General features: G+C 39.2%; 1 protein-coding gene across 5 annotated transcripts in view; it reads right to left on the bottom strand.

Moving 5' to 3' along the window:
* Nucleotides 1-13,547: 13,547 nt before the first annotated feature.
* Nucleotides 13,548-22,085, bottom strand: part of DOCK11 (dedicator of cytokinesis 11) — a 180,606-nt gene continuing 172,068 nt past the window's right edge. For 4 of the 5 annotated variants that reach the window (XM_070604660.1, XM_070604663.1, XM_070604665.1 and 1 more), the window contains 5 exons: nucleotides 20,311-20,521; nucleotides 19,751-19,941; nucleotides 19,205-19,305; nucleotides 17,792-17,930; nucleotides 13,548-14,017 (listed from right to left, as the gene is read on the bottom strand). In XM_070604660.1, the coding sequence (XP_070460761.1) occupies nucleotides 13,895-14,017; nucleotides 17,792-17,930; nucleotides 19,205-19,305; nucleotides 19,751-19,941; nucleotides 20,311-20,521 (765 nt within the window). In that variant the 3' untranslated portion in view covers nucleotides 13,548-13,894. Of the gene's footprint in view, nucleotides 14,018-14,169; nucleotides 14,188-17,791; nucleotides 17,931-19,204; nucleotides 19,306-19,750; nucleotides 19,942-20,310; nucleotides 20,522-22,085 lie in introns of all 5 variants that reach the window. The other variant, XM_070604664.1, reaches the window with a different exon arrangement.

Below are 22,085 nucleotides of genomic sequence, written 5' to 3'. Positions count from 1 at the left end.
TATATTTTTAAATAACTGGGAGAGAATCAAAAGAAGGATATTTCATAACATACGAAAATTATGTGAGATTCAAATTTCAGCACACATATCGGAAGCTTTACTGGAACACAGCCCCACCAATTTGCTCCGTACTGTCCACGGCAGAGTTGAGTAATTGCAACAGAGACTGTCTGGTCTGCAAAGTTCGAATATTTCATTTTTGACCCTTTATGGAAAAAGTCTGCCGACCACTAGTCTCGACGACTTGGTTTCTGACCTGAGTGACTGGATGAGGTGGTGACCTCACTGAGACAGGGAACACAGGAGGAGCCGGTTTCCAGGGAAGTGGAGCTCAGGTCGGGGCGTGGTGACTGTGTGGTGCCTAAGGGTCCCCTAAGCAAGCAGCTGGGCATGAGGCTCTAGAGCTCAGGAGACACGCCCAGGTTGGACACCGAGCTGGTGAATACTGGCACTCTTCCCCTTTTCCAGAAGTGACTTTCCAAATTTCACAGTCTCTTCCGATTATTTTGGTAGAGGGCTTAGAGCTCCAATTTTATCTTCAATTTCCGTGTTCGCTTTAGACATAAAGCTTTCATTGCTTATAGAATTCTAAAGATGTGGCACAATGTGGGTGAAGACTAGAGGGCTTTTATGAATTTATTTGAGAAACTGGAGTTATCTTCAGTGTAGTCTCCAGTCTTCCTAGAATGTAAGGCCTTTTCCCATTTAAATTATAGCTAAATGGTAGGGGAAAGGGCATAAGCACATCTTCAGATTTTGTTGCTCTAGGTTGTGCTTAGGCAGCGGGGAGAGATAGAAAGGCAAAAAAGCAGCATTTTCGTATTCCTGAATTCACATGAATTCCTTCTGAAAACAATTGTTTTTTTTACAACATAAAAATAACATTGATTCCTCTGGACACCATTTATTTCATTGGTTTGAACCCTTTGGCCTAAATCAAATGAACTTAGGAAGCTTTGATGACAGAGACAGAGGTGGAGACTGCGAGAGCCTGGCTGTAGGCTGGGGAAGGAGGCTGGGTAGCATCTAGCCTTCCAGTGTCAGTGAACTGAGTTTTTCTCCCTCCCTCCTTCCTTCCTCCTGTTTTTATTCTCCTGGATCTTGCTACTTTTTCTCTTGATTCCTCTCAGTGTGGTGGCTAAGAGTGTGAATTTTTACACCAGATTCTCTGTGCTTAAATTCCAGCTCTGCCACTTTTGATTGTGCCATTGCAAACAAGTTATCTAGCTTCACTGTGCCTTGGTTTCCCCATCTGCAAAATGGTAGATAATATTAGAATTACCTCACAAAGTTGTAGTGAGCATTAAATAATTTATGCAAAGCACTTAAAATAGTACCAGGCACATATTTAAGTATTATATGAGTTATTATTAGCATCATCATTCTCTTCCACATCCTTTTTTCTCCTTTCCTCATTACTGATCTGCAATTATCCCATTTGTATTATTGCCTAAGCATGAGTCTTCTTTTATGAATGCTGTGGTTTTGTGTTTTGCTTAGATGTGGTTCTATGTTTGGGCCAATCAGAGCAAAGTAGAACCTCTATGACTTAGGGGTGAGTCCTCACCTGGATAAGTCAATTACTGGTGTCAGGAGCCAGCTCCGTGGCTAAGTTCGCATGCTCTGCTTTGGTGGCCCAGGGTTTCGCCAGTTCGGATCCTGCGTGCGGACCTAGCATTGTTCATCAGGTCATACTGAGGCAGCGTCCCACATAGCACAACCAGAAGGACCTACAACTAGAATATACAACTATGTATTGGGGGCTTTGGGGAGAAGAAGGGAAAAACAAAAAGATTGGCAATGGAAGTTAGCTCAGGTGCCAATCTTTACAAAAAAAAATTACTGGTGTTGGTCACCTTGGTAAAAGGCCTATCTCTCAAATCAGGGAAAAAAACCTTGAACTGGGAGGGAGAAACTTCACTGGCATGTCTAGAGCTGAATAATATTCTATTCTCTGGGTGTACCACAGTTTATTTATCCATTCATATAGTGAAGGACATCTCAATGGCTTTCAAGTTTTAGCAATTATGAATAAAGCTTCTATAAACATGTGTGTGTAGGTTTTTGTGTGGACATAAGTTTTCAACTCCTTTGGGTAAATACCAAGGAGCATGACTGCTGGATCGTATGGTAAGAGTATGGTTACTTTTGTAAGAAACTGCCAAACTATCTTCCAAAGTGGCTGTCCCATTTTGCTTTCCCACCAGCAATGAACGAGAGTTCCTGTTGCTCCACATCCTCACCAGTATTTGGTGTTGTCAGTCTTCTGGATTTGGGCCATTCTGATAGGTGTGTAGTGCTATCTCATTTTAATTTGCGTTTCCCTGATGACATGTGCTGGGGAGCATCTTTTCATATGCTTCTTTGCCATCTATATATCTTCTTTGGTGAGTTGTCTGTGAAGGTCTGTGGCCCATCTTTTAGTTGGGTTGTTTGTTTTCTTATTGTTGAGTTTTAAGAATTCTTTGTATATTTTTGGATAAAGGTCCTCCATCAGATGTGCCTTTTGCAGGTACTTTCTTCCAGTTTGTGGCTTGTTTTCTCATTCTCTTGACATTGTCTTTCGCAGGGCAGAAGTTTTTCATTTTAATGAAGTCCAGCTTATCAGTTCTTTCTTTCATGGATCTGTCTTTGGCGTTGTATCTAAAAAGGCATCCGCAAACCCAAGGTCATCTAGGTTTTCTACTATTCTATCTTCCAGGAGTTTTACAGTTTTGTATTTTACACTTAGGTCTGTGATTCTAATTTTGAATTAACTTGTGTGAAGGGTGTAAGGTCGACGTCCAGGTTCATTTCGTTTGCATGTGGATGTCCAGCTGTTCCATCGCCATTTGTTGAAAAGACTCTCTTTGCTTCATTGGATCACCTTTGCTTCTTTGTCAAAGATCAGTTGACTGTATTTATGTGGGTCTATTCTGGACATTCTTTCCTGTTCCATGGATCTGTCTGTTCTTTCACCAATACCATACTGTCTTGATTACTGTAGCTTCACAGTAAGTCTGGAAGTCGGGTAGTATCAGCCCTCTAACTTTGTTCTTCTGAAAATGCTTTTTACTTCACTATATTATTCATTTTAATATGTTAGGGCAAGCCTTTGCTTGTTATTCCTCTTTTTTGGGTATTCACATAGCTATTTTTATATCTTTATTCTTTCTGATAAACTTCAGAATCATTTTGTCAAGTTTTAAAAAATCCTTTTGAGATTTAGATTGGGGTGGCATTGAATTTCCAGATATTTGAGAGAAGTCACATCTGTTCCGTAATTCTAACAAGGTGTGTTTCGCCATTGACTTAGGACTTTATTTTTATGTCCTTCAGTAGATTGTCCTCTTGACCTACTGCTTTTCCTTCAAGGCTAATATCTAGAGGTCTTGGGTTTTGTTTTATTAAGAGAACTAAAGTGGGGCCAGCTCCGTGGCCAAGTGGTTAAAGTTCTGCGCGCTCTGCTTCAGCATCCTGGGTTCACAGGTTCGGATCCTGGGTGTGGACCTACTTCACTCATCAACCATGCTGTGGAGGCATCCCACGTACAAAAAAATAGAGGAAGATTGGCACAGATGTTAGCTGAGGGCTAATCTTCCTCAAGCAAAAAAAGAAGATTGACAATGGTTGTTAGATCAGGGCAAATCTTCCTCACCAAAAAAAAAAAAAAAAAAAAGGAACTAAATTGCTTCACAGGGGGCAGCAGCAATGGGATTGGAATTGTTTGGTCCAGTTGGCCTAGTTAGCAAGTTGGAGGGTTGCTAGTAGTGAGAAAGACTTCACCAGAAAGTGGAAGGGATAGCCACAGAGATCATGAAGCAGACTGAGCATCCTTAGGTTAGTATGGCCAACTTGCAGACTAAGTGCAGAGCTAGAAATGAAGGTCAGGCAGACCACTACTGCTTGTGGTAGCAAGCATACAGGGGGGCAGATAGTCGCCATTGAGGGTAAAAATGGCCATTAGTAGCAAAAAGAGATCTCCCAGTGGAATTATTGGTGGGATGGCCAGCAAAAGGATCCTTGAGAACAAACCAGCTGGGGTCCAGTAAGACCGGCAGTCCTTCCAAGACAGCAATTCTCAACTTTTGCACTACTGACATTAGGGGCTAGGTAACTTTTTGTTGTGAGAGGCTGCCTATGCATAGTAGGATGTTTAGCAGGATCCCTGGCCTCTACCCACTAGATGCCAGTAGCACCCTACTTCCCAGTTGTGACAACCAAAAATGTTTCCAGACATTGCCGAATATCTCCTGGTGGGGGGGGGGGGGGAGAATCACTCCCGAATATGAACCACTGCTCTAAGATCTAAGGGATCATGGAGCAAATGAACAATCAAAGAAGTGTGCATGTGAGGTCAGCCAGCAGTGTGCCAGTGGTGAAGGCCGGAGTCTAGGCAGTTCAGAGTCTTGGCCAGTTGGCCTCCTGGAAAGGGGAAATGCAAGATACCCCACCCCCGCGCTGCCACTTCCTCGGAGAGGGGGTGGGATGGTGGAGTAGCTGACTTCCCAGGGATGTCTCAACATCAAAGCAGGAGGAGGAGGAAGCAGAGCAGAGTCAAAGACTGATTTGCTCATGGCTATCTGAAGGAAGAAATCCTTGCTGAGAAAGATCTGGCAGGGAGACTGAGGGCAGAGAAGTAACAATCTCTGAGAAAAATATCAAATTTTGGGTGGAGAGAGGGCAATTATAGTCTTTTCCATCTCAAGATGTTTACCCAGTGGAGACTCATCAGATCCTGGCTAGATGTCAGTTTCCCTGAGGTGCAGCAGCTGCGGAGACTTGCTGAAATGCCCTTGGGTAAGATGAGCTGGAGTCAGGGGTCACGATTGTGGAAACTGACTCATCCACAGTGGGCACCGGGAACCTAGTGTGAGGAGAGTGCACAGCATAGGAGTATGCGGGTGCTTTGGAGAGATGAGAGGACTGAATGGGCGAAGAACAGTGTCTAGGAGGGTTTTGGGAGGTAATGGCCAGCCCTTTACTAACATGCTGGGAGGAGACAGTAGAGTCAACTCCAAGCCCCATCACCCAGAGTGAGAATGAAATGTCCTTAAACTAGACTGGTTGGACGAAGTTTCCCCTAAAGGACTTCTATAGCTACAGAGACATGCGTAGGAGATGGGGAAGGGGAACTCTGAAAACCTTTCTGACCTATTTCAAGAGCGCTGTAGACTAGTTAGAATAGTTAGCTGTTAGAATAGCATTGACAGCAGAAATCCAAACGAGAGGGGTAAATTAAACTCAACTGAAGGAGGCTGTGTACTAGATGCTCTCTATGGAGGGAATACTGAGGGGGCATCGCAAACCCAAAACCACTTCCGTGTAGTTCTCATAGTGGAAGGAAGCCAGAGAAGGTGCCAGTAAGCAGAGACCCTAAGCTGGGGAGCATAAGGGATTGCTTGTCAATGCTCAGATGTGTATAGAACCTATAAACAACTTGATTCTGTTCAGGAAAACAGGCATGGGGGCAGGGCTGACATTCAGCCAGGAGGCACCAGCACAGCAGCCCTGGTTGTTAACACCAACATCTGTGTATATTTGTCCGTGCCCATACCACACAGGAAATAACGGCCCTGCGTGGAGGCAGAGATCTCCATCACATGGCGAGGTCTAGTGAGGCCAGAGGTGATCTATGGAATATCAGATGGTGAAAGTACCCTGACCTTGACCCATCCATTGTCCCTACCCCACTTCCACCTGGAATGGAGGGATGGGTCCAGACCTAGAGGGTGTAGTGGCTGGCAAAATTCTGCTATGTTTGGGGGTAAAGATTATAGTTATAGCTAACATGTACACAGATTTAACAATTATAAAGATGTGCCAGGCGTCGTTCTCTATGCTTTACATACTTCATTGAATTTTCACAATAATGTTAAGAGGTAGGTACAATTAATGCCTCTATTTTACAGATGAGAAAATGAAGGCACAGAGGGGTTAAGTAACATGCCCAAGGTCCCATAGCTTGGTAAATGACAGAGTTGGGATTCTCACCCAGCCAGTGGGGCCTTAGAATCTGTGCACTTAACTACTATATGCTATCTAGAAGGAGGGCCAAACCTTTCAAAATGAGAATAAGCATTAAAGGGCAGCCAAAGCCCCCCGGGTAGGCTATGGGGACCGCTAATTAGCCTGCCCTGCCAAAGAGGCTCATCTAGAAACAGAGTTATCAGGGCCAGCCCAGTGGCGTAGTGGTTAAGCTCACACATTCTGCTTTGGTGGCCTGGGGTTCACAGGTTTGGATCCCAGGCACAGACCTAGCACCACTCATCAGGTCATGCTGTGGTGGCATCCCACATAAAATAGAGGAAGACTGGCACAGATGTTAGCTCAGTGACAATCTTCCTCAAGTAAAAAAGAGGAAGATTCACAACAGATGTTAGTTCAGGGCCAATCTTCCTCATGAAAAAATAAAAATAAAAAAAAAACAGAAGCAGAGTTATCATGAAACAGCTCTGGGGGCCATCACAGTGCTAGCAGTTCAAAGAGAAATGAGAAAAATCACAAGACGGTTAAACCAATAGGGATAGCATTGGAATTTTCCCTCCTGAAGATGCTCCTTCCAGGGCTAAATCTTTGATTGAGTTTTGTTTCTGTAACAGAGGAGGAGAAGGAAGCAGGGGTGGTGGTAGTGGTGGAGTTACCTTATTTTCAAAAACAAAACATTCTGTGTAAATATCCAACATTATCTCCATGAAAATAACTTCTCTTACATGTGACCTGAATCGTCTTCAGCTGACCCTGCGACAAAGCGCAGCCAAGTCTCCCTCTGGAAGTCTTTCATTTTCCTTGTACTTGTTCCGATAGGGGTAATTTCGTCAACTCAGCCCTTTTCCCTCTCTTATCCTCTTTTTTGTGTGTCTAGATTTAGTTTGGGATGAGGAGGGAAGACACAGTACTATTATCATGCTATTACAGTGGCTCTGGGGGCATCTCAAATCCTGACTATGCCACGAAAAAATTCTGAAATAACACTGCACAAGTATTATAGGACCTGGTCAGCTTTGCGCCGAACATAATTCCACATCTGTATTGGCTTTGCTTTTGCTCCTCGATATTAAATGTCCAAATATATCAGTGCTAGGTCCTGATATTTACATCCCTCAAAGAGACATGTTTCTCTTTCAAGGACATGAATTCAGAACAGAGTACAGTAAGTGACAGAGAAAGACTACCCTTGGATTATCATGAATATTCCATTGGCATATCTGCCCTCTGAATACTGCCTTGATCATTCATATACCTGGTTCACAATGTGTGATGACTGAGTGGTCCACAATTCCCAGATTGCAGCGCTGACCTGCTCACACCACAGCTTCCACTGGTTCCCTAGCAAAGGCCCACGCAGTCAGCATGCGGGAGTTGTCCAGAGCCTTTAAGCCTCTCAAGCCTGGGAGATCTACTGAAGCAGTGAACATCACAAAATGCTACAGCACATAAAGAACGAGACTCGCAGATCAGAAGTCAGCTGAGGTTGGCTGACTAAGATCTCTCTCAGGGGAGTGAAGCAAACTGAGCATAAGTTTTCTGGACAAAAAGAAAAGGCTGATTTATTTAGTTTGAATCTGAGACCAAAGGATAAGGGAGTCTGAGAAAAATAAAATAGAAAATGTTATCTGATTTCATATGCATTCTATTATTATTTTTGCTTTGCATGTCCCTTGTAGTAGTGATTGGTTTTAATGGTCAGAGTTCATTTAACAATTAAAATGAAGAAGTTAATTTTTTAACTTCCCATTAAAAACTCTGTGTAAGGTACTTTCTCAACGCACACATGCTAGTTCCTACCCATCCTTCAAGGTTCTGTTCCTGCCCTGTCTCCTCCACAAAGACTTTTTTCCTCAGAAAGGCACTTGCGTATTCAAACACTTGTCATTACCACTGATTTGCTATTATCAGACCTCTTCATAGTATCTTTTTACATGATTATGTCTTATCTCCCTCAACCACAATCTCGCTGAGGGGTGGGGTATCTGTCCACATTGCCTTGCACATAATAGAGGCTTCAGAAAGATCTGCTCATCTAAACTGGCTTGATTTCCTTCAGACTGCTCAAGCACTGAGTTCACGCCAGGCACTTGTTTGGTTCTGGCGAAACAGAGGTTAAAAACCAGACACAGACTCTACCTTTATGGAGCTTCCTTTTTGGTAAAAAAATGGAGAAGAGCAACCTTTTTCCGTCTCTCTAGAAAGTTGCAGGAAATTGTAGCAGGAGATCACAGAAAATAGTATAGAATAGTTGAAAACACTGTGGACTGTGAGTCAGGATACCTTGGTCTCATTTCAAATTTGATGTATATCTTGGGTGCATTTCTTAACCATTTGTCTTTATTTCCCTATATATCACATAAGGATCATATCGTTACTGGGAGAATTGAATCAGAAAACAGATGCAAATCATGTTGGAGGGAACTTCCTGAACCTGATAAAAAGCATCTATGAAAAATCCACAGCTAACACCATACTTAAAGGTGAAAGACTCAATGCTTTCTCCCAAAGAGCCGTAACAAGACAAAGATGTCTGCTCTCAACACTGCTATTCAACATTCTACTGGAAGTTCGAGCCAGGTTCTGAGTAACAAAACGAAATAAAAGGAATCGAGAATGGAAAGGAAGAAGTAAAACTATCTCTATTCTCAGATGACATAATCTTATATATAGAAAAGACTAAAGAATCCACGAAAAAAATATTAAAGCGAATAAATGAATTCAGCAAGGTTCTAGGATACAAGGTCAATATACAAAAATCAGTGTTATTTCTATAAATTAGCAATAAACAATCTGAAAATGAAATTTAAAAAACAACTCTATTTACAATATCACTAAAAAGAATAAAATACTAAGGAACAAATTAACAAAAGTGCAAAATTTGTATACTGAAAACTACAAAACATTGTTGAAAGAAATTAACAAAACATTGTTGAAAGAAATTAAACAGGACCTAAATAAATGGAAAAATATCCTGTGTTCATGGATTGGAATACTTAATACTGTTAAAATGGCAATACTCCCTAAATTGAATTATAGATTCACAGCAAATCCTAGCAAAATCCCAGCTACCTTTTATTTTTTTCGCAGAAATTGACAAACTGATCCTAAAATTCATATAGAAATGCAAGGGACTCAATATCTAAAACAATCTTGAAAAAGAACAAAGCTGGAAGACTCACACTTCCTAACTTAAAAACTTACTACAAAGCTACAGTAAACAAGACCATGTGGTACTGGCATAAGGACAGACACATAGATCAATGGAAGAGAACCGAAAGGCCAGAACAAACCTACACATTTATGGTCAACTGATTTTTGATAAGGGTGCCAAGACAATTTAATGGGGGGAAAGAGTAGTTTTTTCAACAAATGGTGCAAGGACAACTGGATATCCACAAGCGAAAGAATGAATTTGAACTCCTACCTCACACCATATACAAAAAATAGCTTGAAATGGATCAAAGACCTAACAGTAAGAGTTAAAGTACAAAACTCAAAGAAAACATAGGTGTAAATCTCCATGACCTTGAATTAGGCAAAGTTTTCTTAGATACAACATCAAAGCACAAGCAACAAAAGATAACATAGGTAAATTGGACTTCATCAAAATTTAAAACTTTGTCCTTCAAAGGACACCATTATGAAAGTGAAAAGGCAACCCAAGAATAGGAGAGATCTATGGAAATCATATATCTGATAAGGGACTTGCATCTAAAACATATAAAGAACTCTTCCAACTCAACAATAAAAGGACAACCTAATTAAAAAAAATGGGTAAAGAATCTGAATAGACATATCTCCAAAGAAGATATACAAATGGCCAGTAAGCACATGAAAGAATGCTCAACATCATTAGCCATCAGGAAGATGCAAATGAAAACCACAGTGAGATACCATTTCACACCCACTAGGAAGGTGATAATCAAAGAGGCAGATAATAACAAGTATTGTCAAGAATATCAAAGAATTGGAATCCTTACGTCCTGCTTCTGGAAATGGAAAGGGGTACAGCTCCTGTGGAAAACAGTCTGGCAGTTCTTCAAAAGGGTAAATACAGAGATACCATATGACCCAGTAATTCTACTCCTAGATATATGCCCAAGAAAACGGAAAACATGCCTACACAAAAACTTGCACATGAGTGTTCATAGTATTAATAATAGCCAAAAAGTGGAAATAACGGAAATGTCCATCAACTAATGAGTGGATAAAATGTAGTATATCCATACAAAGGAATATCATTCGGCCATAAAAAGGAAAGAAGTACTGATACATGTTACAACATGAATGAACCTTAAAAACATGCTCAAAGAAGCCAGTCACAAAAGGCCGCGTATTGTATGATACCATTTATATGAAATGTTCAGAACAGGTAAACCCATGGATACAGAAAATAGATCAGCAGTTGTCAGAGGCTGGGGAGTGATTGGTGGGAAATGGGGAGTGACTGCTAATGTGTATGGGGTTTCTTTTGGGGTGATAAAAATATTCTAAAATTAATTGTGGCGATGGCTGCACAACTCTGTGAATCCACTAAAAATCAGTGAATTGTGCATTTTAAATGGGTGAATTATATGGTATGTGAACTATATCTCAATAAAGAGGAAATACAGTAGAGAAAAAACCATGTTGGAGTAAGTTTTAAAATGCCATACACAGAGGCAAAATCTTTGAAGAATTTAGTCACAACTCAATCAGGAGTTGGATAAACATACACACGCTTTTTTTAAAGAGTGACCATTACGTGGTTAGGGACTAGAAAAAAGCATTTATTGTAACTGGAAGCAGATAAACAAAGCAGTCTTACTGGCCAACTCCCAGGATAGGGGAGCAGTCTTGTTACACAAACCCACGGGCCAGCCCCAACCAACTTTTATTCTATTCCTTCCCCTTTCTGTTTTGACAGCTGAAGTAGTGGACTGTTAGAACAAGCCTGAGACTCAAGGCAGCCCACTGTTTTGTGGATCAGAAACAGGAAATATATATCTGATTATTAATATTTTGAAGAGTTTGGAAATTCCTATTATTCTAATACATTGCTCAGGTTCTTCATCTCAGATAAAACTAGTATTTATAATAAAAAGCTTGGGTTGTTATTATGCTGACCTATTTAGTTTGATAATTAACCAATGAGTCATCTCTAGTTCTATGATATGTCGGTCAAGGTTCCAAGGCTGTTGCTACCACTGCCCCTTTTTATTTCATTTTTAAAAAGGTGTTTAGTATATTTATATAGGCAGTCAAATCATATAAATATGGCAACGATAATCCTACCTATAGACATGTGCCAAGGCTGACAACTGGTTACTAAGAAAAGTTGCATGGAATTACTTATTTTCTCTACGGGTTATCACTACAGTGATAAGCTAACACTACCAATGGTGACTTATTCACATTTTACAATATATTCAAAGACAAACAGCTTCCAGGGGAAATCGGACTCAAGCTTAACTGCAAAACGATCAGTGTAGCAGAAAAGAATTCTTTGATGTGAATTAATTTGTAGAAGCCAAGTCACTTCACGAAATCACTGTATCAACAGTAATACCTAACATATGCAGTGTTTCAAAACACATTTTCCTGGCTTTCTCTAGTCTAGCCCACCTTATTCTCTATAGCTTGCTGCCCTTAGTCTGAAAGTTGGCAAAATAAATCTAGTGAAATTGTGCCACGACCTGGGGAACTCACTGGCCACAGCACACAAAATTATCTTTAACTTTTCCTTTTTTCTCCTTAGCCATCAATAAGTCATGCCCGGTCTTTCCACATAATGTCTTTTGTACTTGTCATTTCTTCTCCATTCTTGTTATCATCCAGGGGTTTGTGGACTCGTAACTAGATTATTGCAATAGCTGTCTGATTGGTTTCCATATTTCCATCTCTCTCTGCCTCAAATACATCTGGCAGCAACATGAAGGATTAAATCTCTAAAAATGATAATCAAGTGATCTCTGTGTTTAAAAACCTTGACTGACTCCCCCATGTTTACTGAGTAAAGTCCAAACACTGTTATCCTGGCATTCAAGGCCTTCCAAACTCTAGGTCCAAATTTTCTTTCTAGATTATCTACCATTCTCTTGAACAAAACTGGTCTCCTCATCATCCCCTGAACTTCTGCTAATTTTTTTTGCACCTTTTCTCACGATGTTCCTCCTGTCTAGAATACTCTCTCATCTCTGAAAGCCTGTCCAAGGCTTAACTTTGTCTATGAAACCATCTCTGAACATTACAATTCACAGTGACCTCTCATTCTTTGAATGCACTAAGAGTTAGAGAGTGTCATTCATTTGGCAATGCTCACATACAACTTTTCTTCTCTTATTACTGTTAATGCTTCTTATTTAATTTTGTGTATATCTTGTTTCCTCAACTAGATTGCAAGCTCCTTGAGGACAGGGACCATTTATTACACTTTAAAAAATTATCCACAGTACATCACACTGTGCTGGGGGATATGATAGGGACTAGTTATTGAAAAAGGAGCACTGGAGATTCCCCAAGATGCCTCATTTTCAGATGGCAGCACACACTCTAGGTGATGGTTCCATACACATAGATACCAAATATAATCACTTTAAAGGGGAAACTAACTCTACAGGTTACCCCAAGATATTAAGGAATTACAAACTGCCTCTGAAACACTTTTGAATCCTCTATTAAAATGCAAAATTAACCTTCAATAAATAATTCCATGCTCCCCTGAAAGCTTAAAAATGACATGTTGAGAAAAGTGGCCAAGCCAGGAGTTCAATCTCTAAGATTTACTTGATCAGAAAGTATTTAAAAAGCCAAGGCTCCGTGCAATCCATTGATATTTCAGTGTCTTTTTTCTCTGTAAAATAAGCTAAACTACATAAGAAAAATAAGTCTAGAACTTAAAGTTTACATGAAAGGCAACCAAAATTATATGGGTAATTCAGGCAAAAAAAGTTCTTCACATCTTTGTTTCTCTTGAATTATTTAGGTAGTCTGAGGTTTCTTCATAGTTAGAAATGTAATCCCTAGGCAGTAGGTGCTAAATCTGCAGGGGTTATGTACACTGCTCCGAGAAATGCTGCAGCCATCGAGTTCTAGCAAAATGCTTGTTAACCTTGTAAACTAAAGAAAATAATCATTACAAAATGCCTAGCGACCTCAGACTCTGCTGAAGCTTGGCAAGTGCACAGGATGCACTGCCTGCAAATTCTCAGAAATGTTTTGTTTGGCTTTATGGATAGCCTCAGACAACAAACGCTGCTTGCTAGGGAAACCAATGCCACATATGAGTCCCTTGTCTTGTACGTTGGAGATGAACCAGATTCCCTAGCATCATCAGATCGACACTCGAAGGAACAGTAAGCTTGGGATTTCTATGTATATTCTTTCCTGGTGAGATTTTCCTTTTTAAATAATGTTTTTGTTTCCTTTAGCCCAGCCTTGACTGCTAGTAGGCAAGATTTCAAATTATCTCCCCAATTTGAAATATCTATGTTTTCTCGAAATTTTATCCATTTTTTTCCTCCAAGGATTAGTATAATGAATTGAGCTTCCTGTCAAGAAAAATGCTAAGTTCAAAGTATTATTTCCTTCACTTCTAATTACAAATAAGTTTTACCTTTTATTGTGTTCCATTATACAATTTTACATAGTATCATTATTATTTTAAGCAATTATTAAGCAAATTGAATTCATGTTTTTGAGCTCTACTTCTCAGTATATAGATTTACCTAAAAAAGTACAAACCAAGCACAGTGGTGCAATTTTCCAGGCACTTTCAAGTTGCTTAAATATTTACAAATATGTAAGCACCCTGTTTGAAAGCATGAAAATTTTGGTGTCAGGAGGAAACACTCCATGTATATCAAATCTTTAAATTTAACATTTGCACAGCTCCGAATATTCCTGAGAAAGGTCAGTCTCGGTGTCACTTTCCATCCGCACGTCCTCATATTTCAGCAGCGTATCTTGGGGAACCATAACCTCTGTCACTTGATGTGCCACTAATTGCACAAAATACATGGAATGTGTTGCTCAGCCAGGGAGAATGCATTGTGTCTTCCTGTAATATCTAAAATAAAAAAAATCTGCATGTTCATCATGAAGAAAATAGCCACTGCCAGATAAGTATGTGTCTATGAAATTACAGGCATATTCCAATTTATCACTGACACTTAGTTATTTAAAATGACATAAAGCAGAAAGAGCAAAGAATAACATTACCGACTTCAGTCTTCAAAGCTGTATTACAAAGGCAGCATATCAAAAAAGCAGAAAAGATCTGGTTACTCATTAAGAAAAATAAAAGATTGTAAAATGCAAAATTCAATAGGAAGTGCGAGGTAACGCAATCTTTAAAATATATTTTTTAACAGATGGTCATAACAAGAGCTCTAAACAGCGGTTTTCAAAATCACCTGTGGGGCTTTCCAAACATGTAGATACCCATATTCCTTCCCTGGAGACTTGGGAAATGATATTAAATGAAGACAAAAGTCATAAGTGCACATTTCTAAAGATACACTGTAATTACATAAGCTAACTGATACAGAAGATTTTTCTTGGAAATGAAGAACTTCATAAATATAAAATATAAATTTTATATCCCATAAGTATATAAACGTACATATTCAAATTAGTATAGATATTTTTAAATTTTCCATTTTGTGTGATCAAAAGCAACAGCTATCTTATGCTCGGATTAGACTGAAGAAAAGAACAGCGTACACATCACATCCAACCTCTTTACTATATGGTCCCAACTGAGGGGTTAACCTTTCAATACTTGGTTCTCAAGTTAGCTCTGAAACTTCAGTTTTAAGCCTGCAAGTTGGTCTATGGTGGTAGTAATGAGTCATATCATTTGTGTTGCTACAAACCACGTCTTATATAAAGTCCATAACAGAGAAATTTCCTCTTCCCAAAACTGTAACTCATGACACTAACCTGAAAGCACAGAGGTTTAAGAGAGGATTAATTATCCACACCTGTCAGATGTGCCAAGTAAATAGGGTACTCATTGTGAAGAAAACAAAACAGACCAGACAGATACTACAATGGCCACTACCAACTCTATCTAATTAAGAAATCTGCAATTGATAGTTTTAAGATAAGTCCCTTTAAAAAAGTCAAATGTGGGGCCGGCCCAGTGACGCAGCAGTTAAGTGCACATGTTCTGCTTCTCAGTGGCCTGGGGTTTGCCGGTTCAGATCCAGGTGCGGACGTGGCACTGCTTGGCAAAAGCCATGCTGTGGTAGGCGTCCCACGTATAAAGTAGAGGAAGATGGGCATGGATGTGAGCTCAGGGCTGGTCTTCCTCAGCAAAAAGAGGAGGATTGGCAGTAGTTAGCTCAGGGCTAATCTTCCTTAAAAGAAAAAAGTCAAATGCTTGAAGAAGTTTTAAAAAAGGACTGTATATTTTGGTAAACTGTAACAGACTGCACTGAAAAGGGCCGAGGAGGAAAATCCAGGGCATATCTTTTTGTCAAGTAATTATTTATGGAGCTTAACAGAATAACTCATATTTCAGCACACAGCTACGCTTTCTTATTTTGTATTATTGTATTTTCCTTTGGGAAATAATGTGTCTCAGTGTACGACTAAAAAAAAAAAAGCTTTCTTTCATATGAGAATCTAATAGGAAATAGTGATACAAAAATTCACTATAAAGTCAACATTTGCTCAAAGTAAGGCATGCCCGAATATGATGCATTATGACAGGAGAGCTTGCATAAATATAAACCAACAGAAACTACGAGTTTTTTTGGTTAGCTATCAATATACATAAAGGGTGTAAAATATTGGTCTCTACAACTAAATAAAATAGCCATGGTTTATGGGAACCAAATGAGAGAGACAGGTGGGAAATATGACAGCAGATTTGTCAAATCCATGCTTCAGGGAAACAAGAACTTTAGAAAATGACTGTTGTAAATATCTTGATCACAGTAATAGTAGTAAACTGAATAATTTGCTTTCAATTTGAATAATTCAGAGTTCAAGGCTAGGTCATGCAGTTGCATGCAAATTAACTGTAATATAGTAGACATTGGCTTAAAATGATATGTGTAAATATTTTATATCTTTTGTGAAGGAGGAATTTTTGCTGTCTTTTCTATGGATTATGAAGAATAGAAACTCATAAACTAGACAGTTTCTAGGAACAAATTACACAATCTATTTGATAAAAGTATACCTCAGAAGAGTGATGGTGAAGAAAGCTGTACCCCCACCGTACTCCTGGACTGAGTTTGAAATACAGACAATAAAGGAAGTGGAATGGTTCCCTACCTTCCTAGTCCTGATCACCTGGCTGCTTTGGGAAGGAGACAAAAAGGGCCTCTGAAAGCTGAGCAGGAAAGGGATGCCTTGGAACAGTTCACACCCACTCCTAAGTGGGCTGAATAGAAGTAAAGATGGCAAAAAGAGGAACTTGAACACTGATTCCAGACTCCTCAAGCCAACAAGATTCCCAGATACGGAGAATGGGCAGGCAGGGGACTGGAGTAACGAGCCTCATTGAACAGATGGGATGATGGAAGTCTGGTTGACTAGCTTCTCCATACTGAGAAGATGACAGTGGTTAGAAAATTAGACTCCTGGTCACTCAAGGCAACCCTGGGCTAACCGTAACTCAATTTCCCACAGCCCCTTCTAAGAGAAAGCATACAAAGTAAATTCAGAGAGGGAGAGCTTGATTCAAAGTCAACTAGCTCTCGTTTTCCTAGAAATCTCTCTTCTCTTCTTTTCCCCATCATTACACTGCAGTTCTTTGGTTATTAACCCCACTTGGCCTACTTGTAAGTAGACCCTTTGGCTTCTAGTCTCACACATGGGAGTGCCTTCAAGCAATCACTGAAAGACAGAGACCAGGACAGACAAGGTTCTCCTTTTTGGAACCAGTTCTAAGAATGTGTTCTTTAAAGGGTTGTAGTTTACCCCTGTTTCTTTTAAGGAGTCGTAATTTCTTAAAAATTGAGTTTGAAGAGTTTCTGAAACAAATATTTATCTTATTGGGTGTTTTCATGAGTTAGGAAAGGAAGACTTTATGACAAGCTTAGTAGGCTCAGTCTTGAGGGCCCAGACTATCATGTGCTGACTTTAACAAACATGCTGCAGATGTTAAAATACTTCAGTGACAATCCATACATATAGAGTGCTTGTAAGCAGAAATTTCAAGACCCCAATATAGGAATGAAGTTTACCAGGATAATCCAGAGTACTCTGCTTTCAAGGTAAGTAGGTACGTAAAAAGTCGTAACTACTTAATTATGACGTAATTTGGCTGTAAGTGGTGAAGAGGTCTTCGCTTCTATATTTTTCAGGTTGCGTTTTACTAACTTAGCTATGATTGCCATTAACACTCAGTCATAGCTTAGAATGCTAAGAAGGTTTATGAAAATAGAGAGTTTTGGGCCTGTATGGGTATTAAGATAATTCCCGAATTTTGGAAATCACTCAGATCTCACCTAAACAACAGTATCTAGTTTCTTACAGCCAAGATAGGAATATTTATTTAAGCACTTGGCTACTGAGCCAATCATTTCACTTCCTTAGGACCTTCTTCAGACTCTTATCCACGTTCACAGTAGATCACTTCAGACTTGCTCAGCTAGGCACTTCTAATGGCATTGTGGCACAAAGAACAAAATGGCTTATTACTGATAATTGCTTTAGCAACTGCTTCAGATGATTGCTTTAAATTCAATTTGCATTAAAGATAATATGAGCAAATTTTAAAATACAGACTAACTTCAAGGTAATGCATTTCAAACTAATAGATTTTGCTAAGTAACACTTTCGAGACCCCAGATCATGTTTTCATTTTCAATCACCTAATACTTGCCTGCTCATGGATAATGTCAGACAATTCTTTTACCATGTCTCTGAAATTCGACTTTAGCCCTTCATGGTACTCAATTTGATCCTCTTTAATTAGCCGCTCATTTAGTTCAAGTGCAATGCTGCAAGCTTGTATGAATTTCCTGTGGATGAAGATCAAAGATAAAGGTTTTGTTATTTTTTCCTAGAAAGTCTCACTGACAATCAATTTGATATTTACTTTAACCACGCTTGGCTATAAGGAAGATTAGAATCTTACATTTCCTCACTGTGCCTTTGCTAATGCCACTTCCTAAGTCTGATATACCTTTTCCTTTCTTTTGTCTTTTCTCTCTGGTTTCTTACCTCCTTCAAAACTGGGCTCAAAACATATGCCCTCTAGGAAGCCTACTTGCTCAGTCATTCATTTGATATTATATCAGCTAACGTCCCACTAATGTTAATTTTCATCTGTAGATAATGAGTCATTCATTCCAAAGTAATTTATTTGGGGCTTATTATGTACTCAGTACAGAGCTGGGTGCTATAAGCATGAAGTATCTGCCTAGGGCTGGTAAGAGTGACGACAGAGTCGATGACTTGTACAAGTATTTTTCCATCATTTCATGTGTTCATGTCTAATGACCATAATTAGAGTATAGGTCTTAGGGGACAAGGTACCTCATTGCTCATTTGTTTTGTCTCCTTGTCATAGCAACTAATAGAATATTTTTATATAAGTCAGCAGTTAATAAATATTGGTGAATGAATGACTACTGGTTACTCTGCAATCTAGAACAGCTAACAGACAGGAAAAATAAATGAAATAAGTCGGAAGCAAATGAGTGGATAAGTTATCATCTTTCTCCTTAGTCTATTTTACTCAACTATCTCTCTTATTCTGAATGTAAACTCTCTTTCTATACTAAACAGGTTTTTTTCCTAATGCAAAGCCATTCAGACAGGCCTTAGCTTACAGGGATGCTCACTCAAAACAGGATATTGCATGCCCTAGACTGGCAGGATCCAAGTGGAAGTAAGGACACACGATAGAAACAAGCCTATCAAACCCTCCCACTCCACGTTTATTCTTACCCTAAATGGTCTGAAATGCTATAACACGAGGTCAATCGGGCAAAGGAGGAAATCATGTAATGAATGTAAGCTTGTGTTTGTGTCACAACATCCAAAGCAATAAAGTAAGTTGGCATATTTAATCTCGTGGGTCACTAGGACATTGTTAATGTTCTGCGCAAAAAAGAGATCACGCATTTCCTCACTACTTAAAGAACCATTAGGAAGTCACTTAAATATCGTAAAAGGGAACAGAGAATGTCCTCTTTTGGAGGGATGTTATTTGGTGAATATTTTCGTATCTTTTAAGAAGAAAATGGAGTAAGAGAATAGAGGTCTAATTTAAAAACTACGAAGTACTTACCGAAACATGTCTTTCAACTCATTTACTTTCTTAGGTGGATACTTGCTAGCTTGACTGTCATTTAAGAAAGCCCTTGCATATGCTAAGGGACCAGCATTTACCTAAATTACAAAAGGTGAAAAAGAAAAAACCCAAGAGAGTTGTCAGAATGTAATCAAAAAGTAATTTTTGCATTTCTTTTTTTTTAAATCCCCAAATACATTAAAAATTCCTATCTGAGAAATATATCTACTACTCTAAGTTTATTTGAAAAAATGATTAACTAAAGCAAATAATCTGCAAAAACAATATTCTAATAAATTAGTTAATGATTTCCGATATGTAAATACAGAGATTAGGTACAGTCAGAGGGACTTATGTTAAAGTCCTATGACGTAAAATTTATAGAAATTGAACATAATTTCTTAATTGAGTTAATAAAAACGAATGCATAGGTTTTTCCACTCAATAGGAGTCTAACACAATTACAATTAATGCTTGTTCTGTTCCCTTATGAAAGCAAGAGGAACATTAAGAAACATTTAATATGTTTGGCAACCAACATACCTGCACTGAAACGCAGCCCTGCAGTTTAAGTTGGAGCTGAATCATGTCCACATCAGCAGAAGAACAAAGCTTCTGCAGCTCTGCAGTTCTGTCTTTTATCTCATCAGTAGCAACATCAATTGGCTTTAAATTAATCTGCTGCTCGTAGTTTATAGGGATCCTCTTCTTCACATATGGAAACGAGTTTGAAGCTATTAAAACGGTAAGACGGATTTACTGTCTTAAAGAATCATTTGTTCAAATAGCCAAATTAAAGAAGAATCTATTGGGCTTAATTCTCCCCATGCTTTGTCTAGAAAATACCTTAGGGTACCATATAGCACCTTATTACTTCAGGATTGAGGGAGAAATTCTCTTTATGAGACACCTCAGAGTAATCACGAATTACATATGGGAAAGGTGTGGTTTATAACATACCATGTTTGTGTAAGCTAGTGACTGAACAGCAGAACAACGAACGATTAAAATTTCAGTTACATTTTCCTGTTGGCCAGCTGCTACCTGTGTGTATCAAAGAGGTCCCAGTCAAACAAGAAGTCATCATGCAAAGTCCTACTTACTAGTCAAGATTGTACGGCGTTTGCACTGTTCTTCTATACAGCCTTGCTTTTTGCCTGATAATGTATAAGGAGCCTCAAAAACGAATCTGCTGATGTTATGGTTTCTTTCAAACTCGGTCTTTCTCTCTGTGAGCTCTTTGTCATCAAAGTAGGGCTTCACATAAGTGACTTGGATATGAGCATATTTTGGATCAAGCTCTTTGGCATTTACCTATAAAGTAAGAAAGTTTCTTTTTAGCCAATGGAAGGAAAAAGCGGGTACAGGTAAGCAATTAACTCCTATGAGATCAACTGAGGAACACTGCCATTATGATTGCGTTCCCAACTGAATACACACCTGGAAGAGGTCTTTGTTCTTTTTTTAAAGATAATTTCCTTTTGATTATAAGGAAGTTACAGAAACCTATTTGGAGATTACAGAAATGTAGGAAGAAAATAAAAACTGTAATCCTACCACTCAGCAATGACCATTATTCACATTTTCATATATTTACTCTCAGTATTTTTATATGCACATATATTTACAAAACTGAGACCAAACCGAACATTGTTTTATAATCTGATTCCTTAAAAATATATTAAAATGGTTCGTTGTACATTTGAATTCCACCTCAATAAAAATTACAGAGAGGATTTTGAGAAGATGGCAGAGCACCAGAAATCTATCTTCCTACCTGGACAATAGTTACATTGGCAGAATCTGTCTGATGTAACTATGTTGGAACTGTGGAGTCTACTGAAGGCTTGTAACTTCCAGGGTAAGGCTTGCACAGAAAATTGCAGTTAATTTTGATTTTGGTCAATTTTAGCTCTTGGCACAATGGCAGCTACCCATACTCCATCCCTGTGGCAGACAATTGTGCACATGTTCCTGGAACAGCCTGTGGGAGCCAGGATGGGCAAGAAGGAACCTATCTTCCAAATATTGGACATCAGTGCTCAGATTGCTGATTCTGATCACAGAGGTGCAGTCAAAGAGACTGTGGCCATTGTTGTTGCAAGCCCCTCTCCCTCTAGCTGATGTGACTTCCAGGGGATTTAAAGGACTGGTACCTTTTCTCTCCCATTTTCATTTTTCTCTTTTTCCCCTCTTGGGAGCCAGACACTGAAAAGCAATTGCATTTATGAGGAAAATTAGAAAATCCCCATGCATGACCGGGGAAGGCACAGGCTCAGAAGAGACTTGAGAAGACCCTAAGATTACACCTCAGAGACAGCCTATGACAAATCAAAACAAAAACAAAAAACAGCAAACCCTGGGAAAGAAGAAGAGGAGAAGGGAAGGGCAAGAAGAAGGGAAAGAAGAATCTGAATTCCAGAGTGATCACATTATTAGATTCAAATGTCCAGTTTTCTGCTTTAATTTTGGTGAGAAAGATTGGCCCTGAGCTAACATCTCTGCCAATCTCCCTCTGTTTTGTATGTGGGTCACTGCCACAGCGTGGCTTGATGAGCGGTGTGTAGGTCTGTACCCGGGATCTGAACCTGCGAACCCCAAGCCACCAAAGCAGAGTGCACACACTTCACGACTATACCATTGGACCAGCCCTTCAAATGTCCAGTTTTCAACAACAACAAAAAAATCACAAAGCTTACAAAGAAACAGGAAAGTATGGCCCATTCAAAGCAGAAAAATAAAGCAACAGAAACTGTCCCTGAAAAAGACCTGATAGCACATGTACTAGAAAAAGACTTTAAGACAACTGTCTTAATGCTCAAAGAACTAAAGGGAGATGTGGAGAGAGTCGAGAAAACAATGTATGAACAAAATGTCA

Source organism: Equus przewalskii, chromosome X (genome assembly GCF_037783145.1).
Source record: "Equus przewalskii isolate Varuska chromosome X, EquPr2, whole genome shotgun sequence".
NCBI lineage: Eukaryota > Metazoa > Chordata > Mammalia > Perissodactyla > Equidae > Equus > Equus przewalskii.
This window is presented reverse-complemented; position numbering and strand designations above follow the sequence as displayed.